Source organism: Glandiceps talaboti, chromosome 15, assembly GCF_964340395.1.
Source record: "Glandiceps talaboti chromosome 15, keGlaTala1.1, whole genome shotgun sequence".
Classification (NCBI taxonomy): domain Eukaryota; kingdom Metazoa; phylum Hemichordata; class Enteropneusta; family Spengelidae; genus Glandiceps; species Glandiceps talaboti.
Window position 1 is genome coordinate 5617458 of NC_135563.1, and position 18304 is coordinate 5635761.

The following is an 18304-nucleotide window of genomic DNA, read 5'->3' on the forward strand; positions in this document are numbered from 1 at the left end:
GGATTGAAATAACGTATACCAGGTGATTAGTCGACTAAGATAACTTCAGTAACTGTTTGCTGACATTCCTAAGTAAATGTTATCTCTTGAGGGAATATGAAAATCGCCTCACTGATGCCATTACCAGTTATTGGATTTCCCAAGTGTCAGAGATGTCTCGCCATCAATTATAGATAGGGAAATGCCATGTGGAGGCAGAAACGTGCTGTCCCTGTCGCCGAGTCAATTTCAGTTCTGTATGGTCATTCCACTTCATTCGTTCGTATGCACAAGCAACGTGCAATCCATTTGTACTTCTCTGTCTGTTTAGTAATCATCACAACATCTTGCAACGTCTATTACACAATTGAAGGCATGATATTAACGTACGTTCCAAACAACTTATGGTGACGGCCAGACTCTGAAATGTACAAGATTGCTTTCACCGTACCCATTTGGATTAATGCGATCGATGGTATCCAATCACATCAACCTACTTGAAAGGCTCATTGAAGTAATGATTCTGATTACATTGTCGTTTTACTTTGGAATCAATCAAAACAAGACAATGTAATCAAACGGTGAATTATGCTAATATATGCGTAACTGGCAACCTGTATATAAAATACTACTTTATCGATATGTGCCGTCTTACAAAGTTACATAAGTGCAATTACAATGGTCTGTCCGACTGAATATGTTGCCAGTTGTCCCTATTAAACTTAATTTATTGACAATTTCCCTCTCAACGGTGTTGGATAGCCATTGGCATCGTCTATGTTCTTGTCCTATCTCATATAGTTATTTTAACGACCTGAATGCTTTCCAAAAAGTCAATGTACTGCTGTAGGGATTCAGCTACATTGACAACAAACCATGTACCACATTAAGTTTGATAATAACTCAGGGAATTCCTCCACCCAGATTTATGATGGCAATTATAACGTACCCTGTATATGCGATCCCCAGATAAAAGATCATCAAACGATATACCTTTTGGAAGATCAATTCCTACTCACAATTCCTGGAATGGTAATAAGATATGTATCCCAGGTATTAAAGAGAAGTTCTTAATGTGAAAGGTTGATACAAACTTATCTATCCTCGTAAGTTGTAGCCAACTTATTTCTCCTCAAATGTTAAACTGATACTCCTTGAAAGAACTATTAGCATTGTATCGCGAAAAGTCACTTTTCTTCTGGTCCAAATATATCTATATCATACATTGTAAGTCATATCTGGAGTTATAGTCAATGCTGGAAAGTAACTTACAAAGATGCATCTCCTCAATGGATAGAATGAGTCCCCCTAGAAGTAATTATTACCCATGTTTTTAGGATGTAGGTGGAATATGTGAGCAATTTGAGACGTCAATGTTGGTATTTCTACTGTAAGTGACTAATATATGTATGTATATCAACCAATGGACACCATCCTTGAACATACTGTACAAGTCCGTCATCAGTCATTTCTCATACATGCCTCGCGCAGTGTACTATCTTACCAACTCTCTCTCTCTCTCTCTCTCTCTCTCTCTCTCTCTCTCTCTCTCTCTCTCTCTCTCTCTCTCTCTCTCTCTCTCTCTCTCTCTCTCTCTCTCTCTCTCTCTCTCTCTCTCTCTCTCTCCCTCCCTCCCTCCCTCCCTCCCTCCCTCCCTCCCTCCCTCCCTCCCTCCCTCCCTCCCTCCCTCCCTCCCTCTCTCTCTCTCTCTCTCTCTCTCTCTCTCTCTCTCTCTCTCTCTCTCTCTCTCTCTCTCTCTCTCTCTCTCTCTCTCTCTCTCTCTCTCTCTCTCTCTCTCTCTCTCTCTCTCTCTCAACATCTTCTCTGTAAGACACAGGTTGCACCTTTTTGTTGCATTAGAAAAGGTGCAACCTGTGTCTTACAGAGAAGATGTTCATCATCAGTGCAAATAAATTGGGACTCCTTAATAAACGATCAGAACTGATTTCAAAGTGCCGCCATGAAAACAAATACATTCTTTCATTCCACCATGTCAAACCTCAACGCGCATCACATCCGGGTACCAGTTCTTCTGCGAGTTCGAATTCCATCACTTGAATTTCCGTTAAAATTTAGTCGTCCGAAGATCGCATTCAAGCGTGAAACTCTGAGTAACGGCTCCGTACCATAACTTGTGTATTTTGTGTAATACAGCTCTACTTCTCAGTATTGAGCGCTTTTCCTTCAGTTTATGACTTACCTCTTACACTGAATTAGTATATATATATATATATATATATATATATATATATATATATATATATATATATATATATATATATATGTATGTATATATGTATATGTGTATATATATATATATATATATATATATATATATATATATATATATATATATATATATCCTATCGATGGCGGTGTCACCAATGAAGGCTGATTAGGTTTTTAAAATGTTGTATTTAAACATACATTCTTCCCAATATGAAATATTGAGTATATGTAATATATATATATCCTATCGATGGCAGTGTCACCAACAGAGACTCATTAGGTTTATAGAATGTTGTATTTAAACATACATTCTTCCCAATATGAAATATTTAATATATGTAAAATTCAATTTAAATAAATTAATCAATATCTTGGCGATCCTTCTTTTCAGGGTGCACAAATTATACTGCACAATTCTGTAGATATATGACAATTTGCCATCATTATTGGAGAACATATCAAAATGATGCCTATGAAATGTGTTGTGCGCGGTCGGAGTAATGTCCGCTGATAACAAAAATACCGATATGTATTATTTTTCATCTTATATCGGTTGTTTTTGTGGAAACGATGCGACGCAGTTGTCATTTCAGAAACTCTTACTTCAGTCTATATGTCTTTATCTGAGGACCGCGTTTTTAGTTCGGTAATACTGTGTACCGTCACTATCATCCTGCTGTACTTAATTCCAGATCGGCTTTTACCAGAAATTCATCAACGCTGTTCTAATATTTCTATTAAACAGATTTCCTTTTCAAATATACGTCTCTCGTAATATGCTGTATACCTTTTCTATTTAAAAAGCTTACTCCCAAAAAGTAACTATTAGTAGACCAGCTAAACTCTTTTCCGTATTAACAAAAGTTTGTTTGCCATCTTAAAAGCCAACAGAGTAGTCTGGGAACGCTTCCTTTTGTCTGTGTACATTAAGAACGAAGAAATTTCATGAATTTATCCGCTATTAGTGTACCTTCTTTGTCAGGAAGATTGCAAAATCCGGTAAAATAGACTCTGAAAACTGCTAAAAGGTAGAGTACAAATGCCTCGTTAACAAGAGTCATTTACTGGTAATACCAGGCATATTACTTATTCCTTCTCCGTCCGCAATCAGGGAAATTTCTAATTCTATTTTTGTTGAGTGTTACAGCAACACAAGGTAGCTACAATTTAAATATGGAAGTGGAGTTCAAAGTTCATTACTGGAAATCCATCACCATTATACAGTCTACTACATCTTCAATGTCATTTGTGACGTCACAAAGAATCGATCGAATATTTCCTATCAGTTGCTTACTTTAGTATTTTGGGGAAATAACGGTCGTTGTCTTATCGTTTCTTTTGATAAGCAGAGATGTTCTACTTAATTTGCATATGACTCTCAGGATACATCTTGTAGTTTGCCGCACATTGATAGATTTAAGTGTCTCAGTCTGAGCGTGCTCATATACTTAGTACTTTGTTCTGCTCATCCAACAGGAGAAAGCCTTATCAAAGAATGCGATGTCATATGTAAGAAAGCCGACATTCAAGAAACTCCGTCGTAATATTCCGCAATCGCATTCATCCATACAATTTATGAAAATACGTGACTGGTTGTGTTCAATTTTCATTCAAAGAAATTGGATAATTTGTTTGAGGCGAAATTATGCAGGGGAAGAGAATATCCGGACTCGACTATAAAAACTTTGAAGTTGTAGTGTTCAAGTAATGTTTTTTTTTATTATTTATTTATTAATCTTCATATACATACATCATTTCAGTGCATTAGCACTGTTCTCCCAATGGAAACTGTTGCAAGATTACGTACACAGAAAAAAACACACAAAAAGGGACAAACCAGGACAAAAAGTTACAGAAGCACAGTGTACTTTAAAAGATATTCACTTACATTACCAGACTACATTCTTAAGATGTCTTTTAAATATCAATGAGTTCGGAGCTGATCTTATGGATATGGGGTAGATTGTTCCATAGAACAGCACCACTATAGTGAAATGCCCGTTTCCCATATTCAGTTTTAACTGTAGGGATGTATATGTTACCTTGACTGGCCTGTCTTGTGTTATAAAGATGAATTGGTTGGAAATATTGAACATTTCAGAAAGGTAACTAGATGCATTACCTGTTACTGATTTGTAGACGAGTGTTGCCAGTTGGCACTTACATCTAATTTGAGGGCTGACCCAACCCAAGTTTTCATATACCCAATCCGTACCAGTATCACGGGGAACTTCTAGGAGCAGTCGACCAGCTCGTTTATGGAGGAGTTCAAGTGTCTTCAAATACTTTTGATTCGTATTACACCATACATTCGCAGCATAATCGAAATGGGGAAGGACTAAGGTATTGAACATCATCTTCCTAAGTCTCAACGGCAGAAAGTGTCTGATTCTCGCCAGTAGACCAAGTTTTAGAGAGATTTTAGCAGAAATTTAGGAAATATGTGTTGAAAATTTCAATTTTGAATCCAACCAAACCCCAATCTGATTAAAATCTGATGTTAGATAGGCTGGTTTTCCTGTATTTACCTTTATTCCATCGTTATTGCGTCTTTTACGTTAGTTTTTTATTTTCCTGGACGAACGCCTTTCCAACATCTGACACAGTATACTTGGATTTCACGTGTAAGTCTCGCCTTGCGAGCGAGCCAATCAGAGTGTTCGTTTCAATAATCGCCTGAGGTCAAATTGGAGGCATCGGAAACGCACAAACAAACAGCTTCCGTTGTAAACAACCCAGCGATCGTGCATAGCGGAGCCCAGATGCATATAACGACTAACGTGAACAGGAGATAAATACCAAGTAGTGGTAAGTAAGCTGCTTTCCATTTACCAATTTCTTTTTGAATAACTGTTTCCCGTATTTGTCATAGAGAGTTTTGAGGCATGGGCCAGACAGCGCGCCTAATGAACTGCAGACCGGCCGTGTCTCCGTTCCTTGCCGCATCACGGCCCGGGGTATCACGGTCTCATGCTTAAAATGAACGTCACGGCAAACGGAGACGTAGCCTGCATCGACTAGTCGGTGCGCTGTGTCTTTAGCCAAGATTTGTTACGTTTCACTCATCTATTTCCAGATTATATTTGGGCCAATACTAAGTTATTGACAAGCTACACACCCTATGCCAGTTGAAATTTGCATGTTTTTTTTATGACATTGAAAGATTACAAAATCGCTTCTATATTGATATGACATATTTTGTGAATATGTCAAAAGAACCACCGTGAATTTACGCTATTGTTATGTCGTAAATGAAGACCAAATCGCTTAGGAAACAAAGATATTTTAACAAGATAAGAAATCGACCTCCATTACTGATAGGTTTTGTACACATCAACAGTGATTACAAATGCTAGCGAAAACGGTAATTAATAATGGTTAGTTAATGTGGTGCCATAAAACATTGACAAGTTGATCACATTACAGTGATTATGATAATGTGTTACCATATTGAATGATTATCAGTTCATCTTCAATTTCCAAACTATATCGACTTGTTGCAACAAGTGAGGAAATGTTTTGGCAACAGGGAACTATTATTGTGGGAACAAAATAATACTACACACAACGCTACTGTTACTCAGTATTTACTGTACCATATTTGAAGTATAAATAGTATTATTAGTACTGGTAAACTGTACACTACCTTATCATTGTATTTGAAATAATTTCATTTCTTTTGACAGAAAACCTGCGTCTTACTGTATTATATAGAATGTTTTCAACTCCACCCAAGAAAGCCCCAGACCCACTGAATACATGTGTGGTATGTGGGTTTGACTTTGAAGATTACTTTGTCAACAAACAAGGAAAAGAAGTGAAGGGTAATCGAAGGAAAAAGAAATTAAAGGATGATGAGTTGATGACTTTGTCAACATGTGTGGCTGCAAGCCACTATAACGTACATGTGCATGATTTATTTTATCATCTATTTTGTGACCATACATTTTCCTGTCCTGTTTTATTGTAAAAAAAATTAAAGTTGCTGTTAACTAAAGAAGGTAGTGGAGATGTCATAATTGGTTAATTCCATAAAAAAATATACACAAGGCCGAGGTATCTGTTTGAAAATTTATTGTGTATTTTTAAAAAAAATGGATGGAACATGGTACACAAAGTAAATTGTTTGCATCTTTTGTAAAAGAAATAAAATCGGTCAAAAATACATGTTCTGTCTTATAAATATGTTGGATTCAAGGAAAAGTTGGTATGGTGGGTCAAGCATGTACAATGTAATTGGATTCAGTAGTACATGTACTATAGTCTTCTAGGTGAACAGATACTGAGGAAATCATAAATGAGACAGGTACAGGTGTGACAGCAGGAATTAATCCTCACAGCTAATACTACAGCTTTCCAAGGAATCAACAACAGCATCTGACTCCAGACTACCTGACTCACTTGTGGCATCATCACTATCAGTTTCAGCAGCATAATGAATAAGATGGTTCTCAATATAATTTGACGTTGACAGACACTTACCACATTTACAATTGTTTTGGCACACATCACAACAATCGTGTTGTCCAGACTTACTTTTTATATTTTCAATATCTTTGTCTGAAGCAAAATTTTCAAATAATTTGAGTCTTCTGCATACAGAATCATTGACTATATACTTTTTTCAATTCTGGGCAACAATCACGCAACATTCTCCCATGATAGAGTAGAACAGAATGTGAAGATTTATTGTCTCTCCCAACCCTGCCAGCCTCTTATATGTAGCTTTTAATATCCAATGAAGGTCCATAGTGTATGACATGATGCATGTCCTTCATGTCAACACCCATCCCGAGGACTGTTGTGCAGAAAATTACACGAAACACTGATTCGGAATCTTTGGTTATTTCTGACAAATGTGAACTTGTGTATCCGTCTCACTATGATACATTCCAATGAACTGATCTGATTGTGGGTATTCCTCCCTAAAATAATGATATAATTTGGCTGTTGCATCAATTGAGGAATAATAAATGACAGTTCGTGGAAATACAGCACCATCTTCTCGCAGTTTATCTACCATCCAAAAGAAAACCGAGGGTATGTCACTTGGAATTTTGATAACAGCATATCTAACTCTCCTTGATCTTGTATTGTAAGCGTTTAGAAGCAGTGGCAGTAAGTGCTAGTACTCGGACATCGGGGAAAAATGAACGTAGTTCCCCAACATGTGAGAAGTATTCACGGAATGCTCCTTCTTGAACTCTTTGGCTGTTTTTTTTTTACCGACATCTGCTTTTTCACCCCTGAAAAATGATAATAAATTTAATAAAATACAATAATCGATGTGGATAAAGGTTAAAAAAATGACATCTGCATAATAGTGCTAGTTTTTCAGTCAGTAAATATAAAAAATTGTAACATGTTATTTTTTATTTATTTCATTTAGAAAACCTACAACAATCATGAAATACTTTGACTTTCAACTTTTTAAACTTCCTTTAAATTAATTACTTTTAAAGCATCCTAAACTGTGTAGCATTTCTGTTCAACAACATGTAATGTGGGTAGTTGGTTCGTTACATGCTAAAGTTTTCTATGGGCGGTGGATCATCTCTTCCAAATTTCAACTCATCCCACTCAACTTGCCCAAACTCTCTGCAATATAATTGTGCATATTATGTGACATCGTCGATGGTAATACATTTTGGAAGGTCAAAAATCATGCAAAACCACCACCTTTTGCTACAATATGCTGGCACATTTGAACATTGACTAGCCACTTATGTAAAATCGTTTAAATTTCAGTCTATGCACTTAATTCATTTAGACTTTTACAAGTGATGTTGGGGCGAGTTAATAATAGGACAAGATGAAATAAGAGGAGTTGAAATTGGGGTAAGATGAATCGCAATCTATTTTATGTCTTGAGCAACACTTACCATTTTGGAATGGTATGGACTTCATCAACTACCAACAACACAATTTTGTCACTTTTTTTTAATTGTTTCAATTTTATTTTGCTGTTTGAGGTAATCCTCTGGTTAGCCATAGAGGTACGTTGGTAACACGTTGCCATCAACAAACTCACTGGCTAGTCCTGCAGACTGTCCCCTTTCCGTCAACATTGATATCTAAAAAAAATCAACATTCAGTGACTTTAAAATTGACATAGTGTACAGTGTGTCTTAATCAAGCACCAGAAGTTGAACCGGTAACAGTCCTATTACAAATAGGTCAAGAAAATAATACTAATTAATTGTCTTCGAGAGAGAAAGCTTACCTGGTCCTTCATAAGGTATACAAGAGGTGAAACCACCAATACAGTTCCCAGACTTGCCAACATATGTGGGTACATATGGTAAATCAAAGATTTTCCATATCCTGTTGGAAGGATTGTGAGGACATCATTCCCTGAAAGGAGGAATTGTAATGCCTCCTTTTGTGAAGACTTCATATCCTCCACTGCTACTCCAAATTGTTGAGAAACCTGTGAAGAATGGAAATGAGACAGTAAGACACAGTATACATAAGGTAGAGCACAGTCTTGCTAACGTGGCTAAAGTAATACCTGAACTATGACAGATGGAATCAGATAATCGTTTGGGGTTTTAAAAAAAAGAAAAAAGTAGTATTTCATATTTGGTGACACGATCACTAAAGGTGATCGCAATATTTTTTATTTGCTTTTAAATGTTGTGTCTATTTTGGCATTCCTTTATGAACGTCATTTTCGGCCAGATACATACTAGGCTTTATATGCATAAATCAAATTTAATAACAGAATTCTTTTAACATAAGTTGACAATTGATAGTTTCAACAATCATGCGTAAGAATTAAATATGTCAAGTTGACCATGGAAGTAATGATTTGACCGAACACTAGCTAGGTAGCGGTAGTTGGTTTGTTATTGTGGAAGTTACTTGTGTTTGCCTTCGTACTACTACTAGTACAAGATTTTACATGCCGTTAACTTACAATTCTCAATAGCTTCTAACTTGTAGATATTCGATACAAGAGGAATTAATAATGAATGAAAAATGACCATTAACTTACGTCAATTATACACTCCGACTCTTCGTTTGTTTGCTGAGAAACGTTAACATCGTCTGCGTCCGACGCTGTCGCCATTTTCATAATGTGATGAACGTGCGCATGCGTACAATGTCGGCAGCCTCGCTCAAAATTGCCTAAGAGAGAACATTTCTGATTGGGTGAGCTCTGCGCTCGCAAGGCGAGACTTACACGTGAAATCCAAGTATACTGTGTCAGATGTTGGAAAGGCGTTCGTCCAGGAAAATAAAAAACTAACGTAAAAGACGCAATAACGATGGAATAAAGGTAAATACAGGAAAACCAGCCTATCTAACATCAGATTTTAATCAGATTGACCAAACCCCTAAGTATTTGAAATCAAATACTTGCTCTACTGTATTCGAATTTGCAAAACTGAATTTAGTTTTACTCTTTGAGAAGTACCGTTATGTTAACTTCTGTAGCTCATAAGTTATGGAAGTCAACCATCACGTGTTTATCGATCGACCTCTGAATCTTTGACGCCGGTTATTGTGAACCAGTTGATGTAGAAATCGGACATGAGAGATTCATGCACGAAACCTGCGAAAGATTAAAGTATCAACCAATTGTGACTGTGTATTATTTTCATGTAATTGATATGATCAGGAGAAGAAGTAAAGGAAATTATTTGTCAAAACCAATCAGGGCAGGACTAATGACGTTCGTGATGTTTGGACAGATGTCGCCAAAAAAATATAACGAATTGTTACCTTAGTATGTAACAGCCATCATTTCGATATGACGGGCACCACTCTTAATCACATTAAATGCATATAGTGTGATGGTCCGTCCTTTGACGCAAGGTTATCATCAGTTAGAACTTGTGATAGCGTTACGTTCTTTGTACCAGTGGTGATTGCACATTTTTTTAAAAAGAAGTAACCCGTTATTCATTTACACGGTGGGAAATTAGGTCCTTTCATCAAGCCGCCTGATTTCTGTATCACATACATTTCTAAGTCTGGACAATGCGAAAGTTGATGTTCTGCTCTATTCTGCCATATGACCTATACGATTAACACGATGAAGACATTTTAAATTATAATTTCAAAAGCAATTATACAAGTTTAAACAAGGTATAAACATTGCCTATAGCAACAATACGAATCATGTTATACATACTGATAACCTTTTTAAAGTGAAATGGATTTTGTTTTGATGCTGGCGCTTCGAGTGTTTTATGCATATTTAATTATGCATTTTGCATAGCGATGGGGCAGGCTAGCGTAAAAACTCAAGTAGCTGATAGAAAGTTTATTTCTTTGCCAACAACCAGAACTGAAAAGTTGATCATCGAAACTTTACTTTTACTTGACTGAAAAGCTGCAACTATTTTGATTCCCATTGCAACAAATTAACGGGTACAAGTTATATCATTAGTGTGTTAAAACATAGAAGGTAACAGTAACCATAGTGTAATAAAATCAACCAAAATGTAAGAGGCTGACATTTATCAACAAAGAACTTCCTGATTAAAAATATGGTAACATTTTGCTCTACGGCCTAATAAAAAAATTGTGTGGTTCCGATTACGCTCAAGTTTAGAATAGGTGGGTAGATTATTTTGTGGATATATTTTTATCACATGTGAATGTCTGGTTCATGTAGTTAAGTTTTCGCCGTTGTTTTCAAAATGGCCTCTGTATTAATGGTTTCTTCCCATCAGTTGTACAGGCATTGCAGATTGGAAGAACACGTTTATATTGTGTTTTTCATTTGATGTCGGTTTCCGCATCCGCTATTTATGACGAGACTTCACAATGTTTGCGATTTTATTATTTTTTTCTTGCAATGAATGTGTAAAAAAAAAGTTTAGGGTCGGCAGTGAAAACTAGATGGGGTCGGGTAACCGGAAGCAAACAATTTTATTTTAGGCCTAACCATAAATGATATAGACAAAAAGTACACATTTTGACCTGAATAGTTATGTCTCTATGTCTTTCATTTTCACTACATCCTTCGTGGTTTATACATGTACTACTAAATTTGAATTCCACATGCTGTCCGGAAGGTTAAATGTTCATTTGGTTATTATCTACACTCACTGTCATTATTGGTTTTCTGTATATGTGCGACTGGTGCTGTAGAAGGGCAAACACCGAACACTGGGCAGGACATACAATACAACACAAAATCACAGTGATTAGGCCTAGAAAAAAAGGAATTGTTTCTGATCAGCGCGTTCACCACTTAAATACCCTCGCGTCGGTCTTTTTTACGTCTTTGTCCAGCCCAAGCAGTCTGCAGATCTGGGGGAAACACAAAAATAACCCTCCCTACAGTGAAGACAACTGTAGAGCCAATCGTAAACAGTCAAATGACACCTGCCCCACATACACACTTGCTCTAAAGTACTAAATAAAAAGTACAGTAACTGCCATAAATAGTACATTGAGTTATAGGTTTGTTGAGACTCAAAAACAATCTCGTCGTCGCACCACTTTAGACAGAATGTCCTGACCTGTTTTTGTGACCTTAAAACATTGAATAATTTGACAATAATATAACCGAATGATGTAGAGGCAGAACATGTACCCACTAATGCAGACAGTCTACAGGTATATCCGGGTAGTTCGTCTCATCACTGATTTAGAACAGATTATGTCGTTGATAATGAGTTGTAATTTCCTCCCTCGTCTCCACAATTTGTAACCTATTATTATCCCGTATATTTAGAATTTGACATTTTCTATAATGTTTAGATCTGTCTCAATACCATAATCAATATCGACGTCATTTTAAAGGCAAACTCATACATTTTGTATGCAAGTCCAAGATGGATGGCTATCGCTTTACAAACCCCGTTAATGATATATTCATGGTTGCATGAATAGTCACGAGATTGAAAGTCAATATTGCCAAGTATATTAGCAAAATCAAAGAGCATACCATGTGTAGTTAATGAATGGCTGATATACGGCAGCATGTAGAAATGATTTGGTATAATTGATATATGTATGAGCGATGGGGAAGGTTGACAAGGATCTTTTGATGAGTGTTATCGCGATAGTGAAACTGTACTTTGAACCGGTAAGTTTCTTCGGCCTGGGGGTGGGGGTGGGGTGCGGTGGATTGGTAGAGGGGTCATCCTGTTCTTGAAATTGGCAGTAGGGGGGTCATGCTGTTTTGAAAATTGTAGATAAGGTGGTCATTATATTTTGGATTGTGATGGCAGAAAAAGTCCTTTTCTACAATGGCATATAGCCTTGTCTGAAATGTGGTACATGTAAATATTTGTTCTTGTCCCTGTTTCTTACAGCAATTCATTAATGTTAGGGCTCCACATGAGAGTTCAAATATAACTACACATATACATATACATGTATTACCTAGCTACCACACTAGATAAAGAACATGTTATGTAAATGCTTAACTATTTCACAATCAATGCTTCACTTATATTGCACTTTGGGGCAAAAGAGAACTGAAGGTTCTACTCTTCAGTTTTAACTTGTCAGAAGGCAGTAATACACTTTCTATTTAATGTTATCAGCAATACACTAGGTATGATCATGAACACCTAAAGTTCTCTACCATACCAATGAATTTACTATACATGCACTATTAATGCTCCTATACCAATGTTACGGGCCCATGTTTATGTGACATGTGAAACTCATTTAAAACTTATATTTACGTTAGCTTTTCAAAGCCTGGAAATAGTACCTCAAAGGCTATTAATAACCTAAAAATTGCCTTACTATAGACATAAAAAACTCCAGATTTGCCAGGGAGAAATCCCCCAAGGACTCCCTCACCCCCAGAGGTCACTCATGCATTCAACCAACAATTAGATGCACCAATTATTTTACTGTCATAATGGTATTAAACGTTTCTAAATATTTTCACCCTATGCTAATATGAGATTACATTGTCTTTTAAAGATGTGAAATGTTTGCCAAGGTAGTCTAAAATTGCCTTAAACTCTCAATCTCCCCTACCAATGATACTACTATTAGATGTGCTGACCTTTACTACATGTGTATAATGATTCCATTTAACTTTCTAAGAACAGATTTTAACTCTATGTAAATTATAAGAAAGGTTTCTGATACTTCATGGTGCTGTTTTCTAAAGCTTGGAGGTTAATCCTTGAAAGGGTCTGAAAGGGCCTAAATTGACTTTAAGAGTAATAAACCTCCAGAGCTTTCAGGGGGAGACCCTCTCGGACCCTCAATGAGTTGTGTACATGTACATATTCCCTTCTCAAGCTTCCCCCTACCTTTCACTGTAAAGATCCCTTTGGAATATATATATATACCCTATGTAGTCAATAATTATATGGTAGTGCTATTCCGGGATCTTATAAAGTATTTCAGTCACGATCAAAAATTACCTGTCATGTGAATATGATATATGGGGGAAGGGGTCATCGTGTTTTAGAATTAAGTTATAGGGGGTCAGCCTGTTTTCGGTTTTACAGATAAGGTCTTCAGTGACGTTTTGTCGGCCACCAAAGATAAATCTACCGACACCCCCCCCCCCCCGGCTGGAGAAGGTGACCAGACCCTTAGATTAAGGGAACGAGTTGTTAAGTTTACCCTCAAGGGTCCACGGATGATTATCCTTATGTCTTCATTATTCATGGAGTGATCAGAAGTTCGTACGATTTTAGTTAACTCAGAACTCAGTTTGTTGTCTAAGAGTGACGTCATTAACAGTTGTATTGCAAGCGCGCGCTATTACTACAGCACATACCATCTGGAAATGAGTTTTGTGCATACAAGTCGCTGGGCTATATGTGAAGGAAAAAAAACGTGCTGAAAATTAATAACCCCGATAAATTGTGCCTCCGCAGTACTGAGATCCTGCCGTCTCTAATATGAGTAATGGTGCAACGGGTCATGTCAGAATGGCCTTTCACGAAGATCTCACTAACCTCGGGAGTGAGAAGTCAAAGTTGGGGTCTGTCGACATACGTCATTAACCAGTGAGATTAATTTGACCTGACACCAGGTAGAGGTCATCAAAACATGAATGTTAGGTCGTCGTACAGTACTAAGCAGAGCCTGATTGTTTGCACCAAGGTTATCGTCTTGGGATATCACAAGAGTGGTGTGATTTATATCAATTTTCGTCATGTCACAGATTTTTAATAGCATAGATTTCAAACTTGATAGTGCATGAAATATTAATCGATGTTTCAATAATTTCATTTGCGTTTATCATTCTTCAACTTAGAAAGTTTCATTTAATCTTGTAATGGTAATCTTGTAATTAAGTTTTTAGCATATAAAATGAGTCTACAAGTAACGAAGGAATTGGAAGGTTATTGACATTTTCGAACAATTACCTTCGGTACTAGATTATATAGTGGTCTCCAAACTGATATGAGATAAAACTGTCAGACATTTTTGCATGTCCTTAGTCAGTGAAATGTTTAACATGTATTCGTTAGTTTTCATATATGTACACAGCATAGTACAGAGTTTTATATCTATAAGGCGTGTACATTTACTCGTATTCTCATTTCTTAGTCAGACGTTGCTATTGTATTGTTTTTATGTATCAATATAAGTTTTATTAGTCCAGCGTGATAACATCTTTTCAAACCCCTAAGGAATATAATTATCTGAATGGCATCTTTACGGCAAGTTTTATTTGGATCACTTTTGATATTTCTGAAATTATTGTTTTTATTTCAGTTGTAAAGTTTGAGGCTGATAATTACGGGAGATTTGTGTTACTAAGAGTGGGTTTAACAGGGAGTTGTTCGAAGCAAATTCATGTTAATGCATTTTTTATGTTAGGGTAGCTTCACTCTTTGTCTGATTCCTATGACCCGTCTGACCCTACATTTCTTGACTTCCATTCAATCCAACAAAAATAAACGCCCTCTATGACGAAGTCAAGAAAACACAACATGACTGATGGTAAGATGTCGATGTCACAAGCGCACATCTCGGCAAATCGTTTTCGAATCTCCAATGGTTCACTGCTAGTATCCTTCAGGCATCAAGTTCAATTGACAATTCCAAGGCATCGCTAGGATCAACACTGTTAAATATGCGCTTTTGATTTAAAACATCATCAACAAGTACACACATTTACTTTCTCTTGTTCTTTTATTGGACTGACAGCCACACCGTTTATCTCCGTTATGGAAGATAATACTATGCATATTCATAACGGAAGCACTAAGATTCATACACATCAAGTTCTCTATTTCCACTTTTGATTGAGAAACAGACATGTTTCGAAGAAATCACTTGTCCTTCTTCAGGGAAGACGTTGAGTAGCAATATCGGTCTGTCTGTCTGTCTGTCTTTCTGTCTGTCTGTCTGTCTGTCTGCCTGTCTGTGTTCAATATCTCCCTCAAATGAAACACCGTTCACCACACGTTTTACGTTACATTGTATTAAAGCAGTGATCAGCACTATGTGCATAATTGAGGACATTTATTATGATAAAGTATGTCATTTATAATGAACTTGGCGGATACCTTGATAAGGTCATGACATGTGAGTCGCAAAGTGTAACTTGCACATTATGGACTAATTTGCATATTTTCCAATTACAGGGGGTTTCATCAATCTCCGTGGACACATATACTTCCTATTATAAATAGGATAGTTTGGTTTTCAGGCTCTATGACAAATTCATTTTTTGGAGGACTATTTATTGCGAAATCAGCTAGCCTAATTTTCATATCTTATAATTTGTTTGCTTCTATTTTAATACATACAGTTACTATCAGATTAAAAGATATTGCTTAATGTACAAATTGTTTACACAGTTAAGCTTTGCAATATAGTTTTAAAATATTTACAAGTTAAGGTTTAATCTCATAAGTAACTAATGTTTTCCAATAACTGGGCAAAAGCTGTCAATGTATTAGTGGTAATCCCACATAGCTCAGTACTTATATTGATTGATTATGCCATGGTGCACATATCAATTGCATTTGGTTGGTGTGCCATGGATATCAATGGCATTTATATGTATCTCACAATGCTGTTGCTATCATGAGAGAGTTCTGACACGAGTGGGCGCAATATGCATGCAATGCAATGAACTGGTCATTTTCTGTACAACTATATATGCGCACATGAACAGGAGCAAAGAGTCAGAATAGTTCATGTTATTGACCTTACGGGAGGCATTCAGTTCACATACTGTTCGGTCACGTATGTGACGTGATGCCATGTCATGTCATGTCATGTCATATTATGTTATATCATTTAATTTGTGTGATGTGATGTGATGTGATGTGATATGACGTAGTGCTGCGACACGATGCTATATGATATGATATGATATGATGCGATGAGATGCGATGCGATGCTATGTGAAGTGAAGTGGCGTGATGTGATGTGATGTGATGTGATCTGACGTGATGTGATGTGACATGATGTGATGTGATGTGGGGTGAGGTGGTTTGATGTCATGTGATGTGCTGTGAGGTGGTGCGATCTGACGTGCTGTGATGTGATGTGATGTGGGGTGAGGTGAGGTGCTGTGATGTGATGTGATGTGATGTGATGTGATGTGACGTGATTGTTGTGTGATCTGATGTGATGTGATCTGATGTGAGGCGAGGGGTTTGATGTGATGTGTTATCATGTTATGTCATGTGATGTCATGCCATGCCATGCGATGTGATGTGATGTCATGTCATGTCAGTTGATATCAACCAAATCGTCAAATCATGTAACTGTACAGACACGGTGATAAATAGTGCATAATTGAACTTTGTATAGCAGTATAGATGAATTAGCAAGAATGCCATGGTAGGTAATGATGAATGGTTGAGTTTAGTCATCACTGTGTAAACCATTCAGGTGAGACCGACAGCCACGCCATCATCTCTCAATCTCAGTAAAACCTACCACGCTTCATTGAAAAAAGGCAAAGTATTGGTAGTTCTCAAAAAAGACAACACGGGGTGGTATAAATACTTTTTACAAACTCAAAATGGTTACTTCTGGGATAATTTTTTTGAGTATATTTTATCGTTTTAAGAGAAAACCATGATAACAATAATTAATCAATTGTTATTACGTTACCGGGTCATAAATACAAACAGACAGACAGACAGACAGACAGACAGACAGACATATGAATGTCAAAGCCTTATAGCTGTAAATATTTAACTACATTACCTCTCCTACACCCTTCTGTGGAAGCTGAATACTGTTGAGTCAGTACATTTAGTGATGAAAAGGTGAAAAAAAGACGTTGAAAAAAATCATGTTGACTATGTCCATCAACTAATATTATCAGAGTGTGTGATACCCATCAAGCTTAACGAGAATACATGCATAGGATATCTTATATCACAGTGCCAATGAAAGTACATATAGCTATCATTATCTCGATATGAAATTACTCGCATGGAATGGAAAATGAAGGCACATCCCTTCTCAAAAGATTCGAATCGTAAGTCTCAGAGGACGACAATCCTCTATTATTGTACAAATAACAGAGAAGGTCATTACAGTTCATACAATCTGAAATTATCATCTAGATAACCAGACTGACATCATATGTGTACAATTATGTATAATATATTTAAACTCAAAAGCTGCAGTAAATAGCGCGGTACTTTAGCTGCAGACATCGAATCTATGCCATTCCAATTATTGTGTACTAAAGTAAGTTTTTGAACATGGGAAAGGAAAACTATTTGAAAGCTTCAAAAATGACATTTAAGTCCGAATTTGACAGAATGGATCAATAATTATGACGTTAAAGTATTATTACAACTCAACATTTCACTCTGAAGGTCAGAATTGTATATTTCTAATGAAATATTCTATACCTGTGTAACAATTCACTCTAATATATCTCAAAAGGATATTAGAATTACTTAAAAGTTAGTCATTATGTGACTAATGTATATCAAATGTCGAGTATAAAGTATTTGTAGAGACGGGGAAAGAAAGTAATAATGAACCAATCTGTCAACTGAAATTGAAACATTGCCTGTTATATTAGTAATGTAGGTACCTTTCAGGACGTAAGGAGATAATTGGTTAGATCCAAGACTAGTTACAGCAATTTAGGATAAATGCCAAGTGTTTCATATAACTGTCACCATCATGCAGTTCACAATCTGGCTTCACAGTTAAACATTTC

General features: G+C 36.5%; 1 protein-coding gene across 1 annotated transcript; it reads right to left on the minus strand.

Moving 5' to 3' along the window:
* Positions 1 to 6342: 6342 nt before the first annotated feature.
* LOC144446709 (putative ATP-dependent DNA helicase RecS) lies at positions 6343 to 9317 on the minus strand. Its single transcript, XM_078136530.1, has 4 exons — positions 9206 to 9317; positions 8432 to 8638; positions 8091 to 8282; positions 6343 to 7454 (listed from the first exon to the last, which is right to left on the minus strand). Exons 1-3 carry the CDS (start codon positions 9284 to 9286, stop codon positions 8193 to 8195), a joined length of 378 nt encoding a protein of 125 aa, XP_077992656.1. The 5' UTR covers positions 9287 to 9317; the 3' UTR covers positions 6343 to 7454; positions 8091 to 8192.
* Between the last annotated feature and the right edge of the window lie 8987 nt (positions 9318 to 18304).

Excerpts from the sequence above, each read along its gene's own strand:
- LOC144446709 (XM_078136530.1), bottom strand. The coding sequence starts at position 9,286 with ATGAAAATGGCGACAGCGTCGGACGCAGACGATGTTAACGTTTCTCAG. Across the intron at positions 8,639-9,205 it reads AGTCGGAGTGTATAATTGAC|GTTTCTCAACAATTTGGAGT; the intron begins GTAAGTTAATGG and ends CATTCTTCACAG. Across the intron at positions 8,283-8,431 it reads TATACCTTATGAAGGACCAG|ATATCAATGTTGACGGAAAG; the intron begins GTAAGCTTTCTC and ends GATTTTTTTTAG.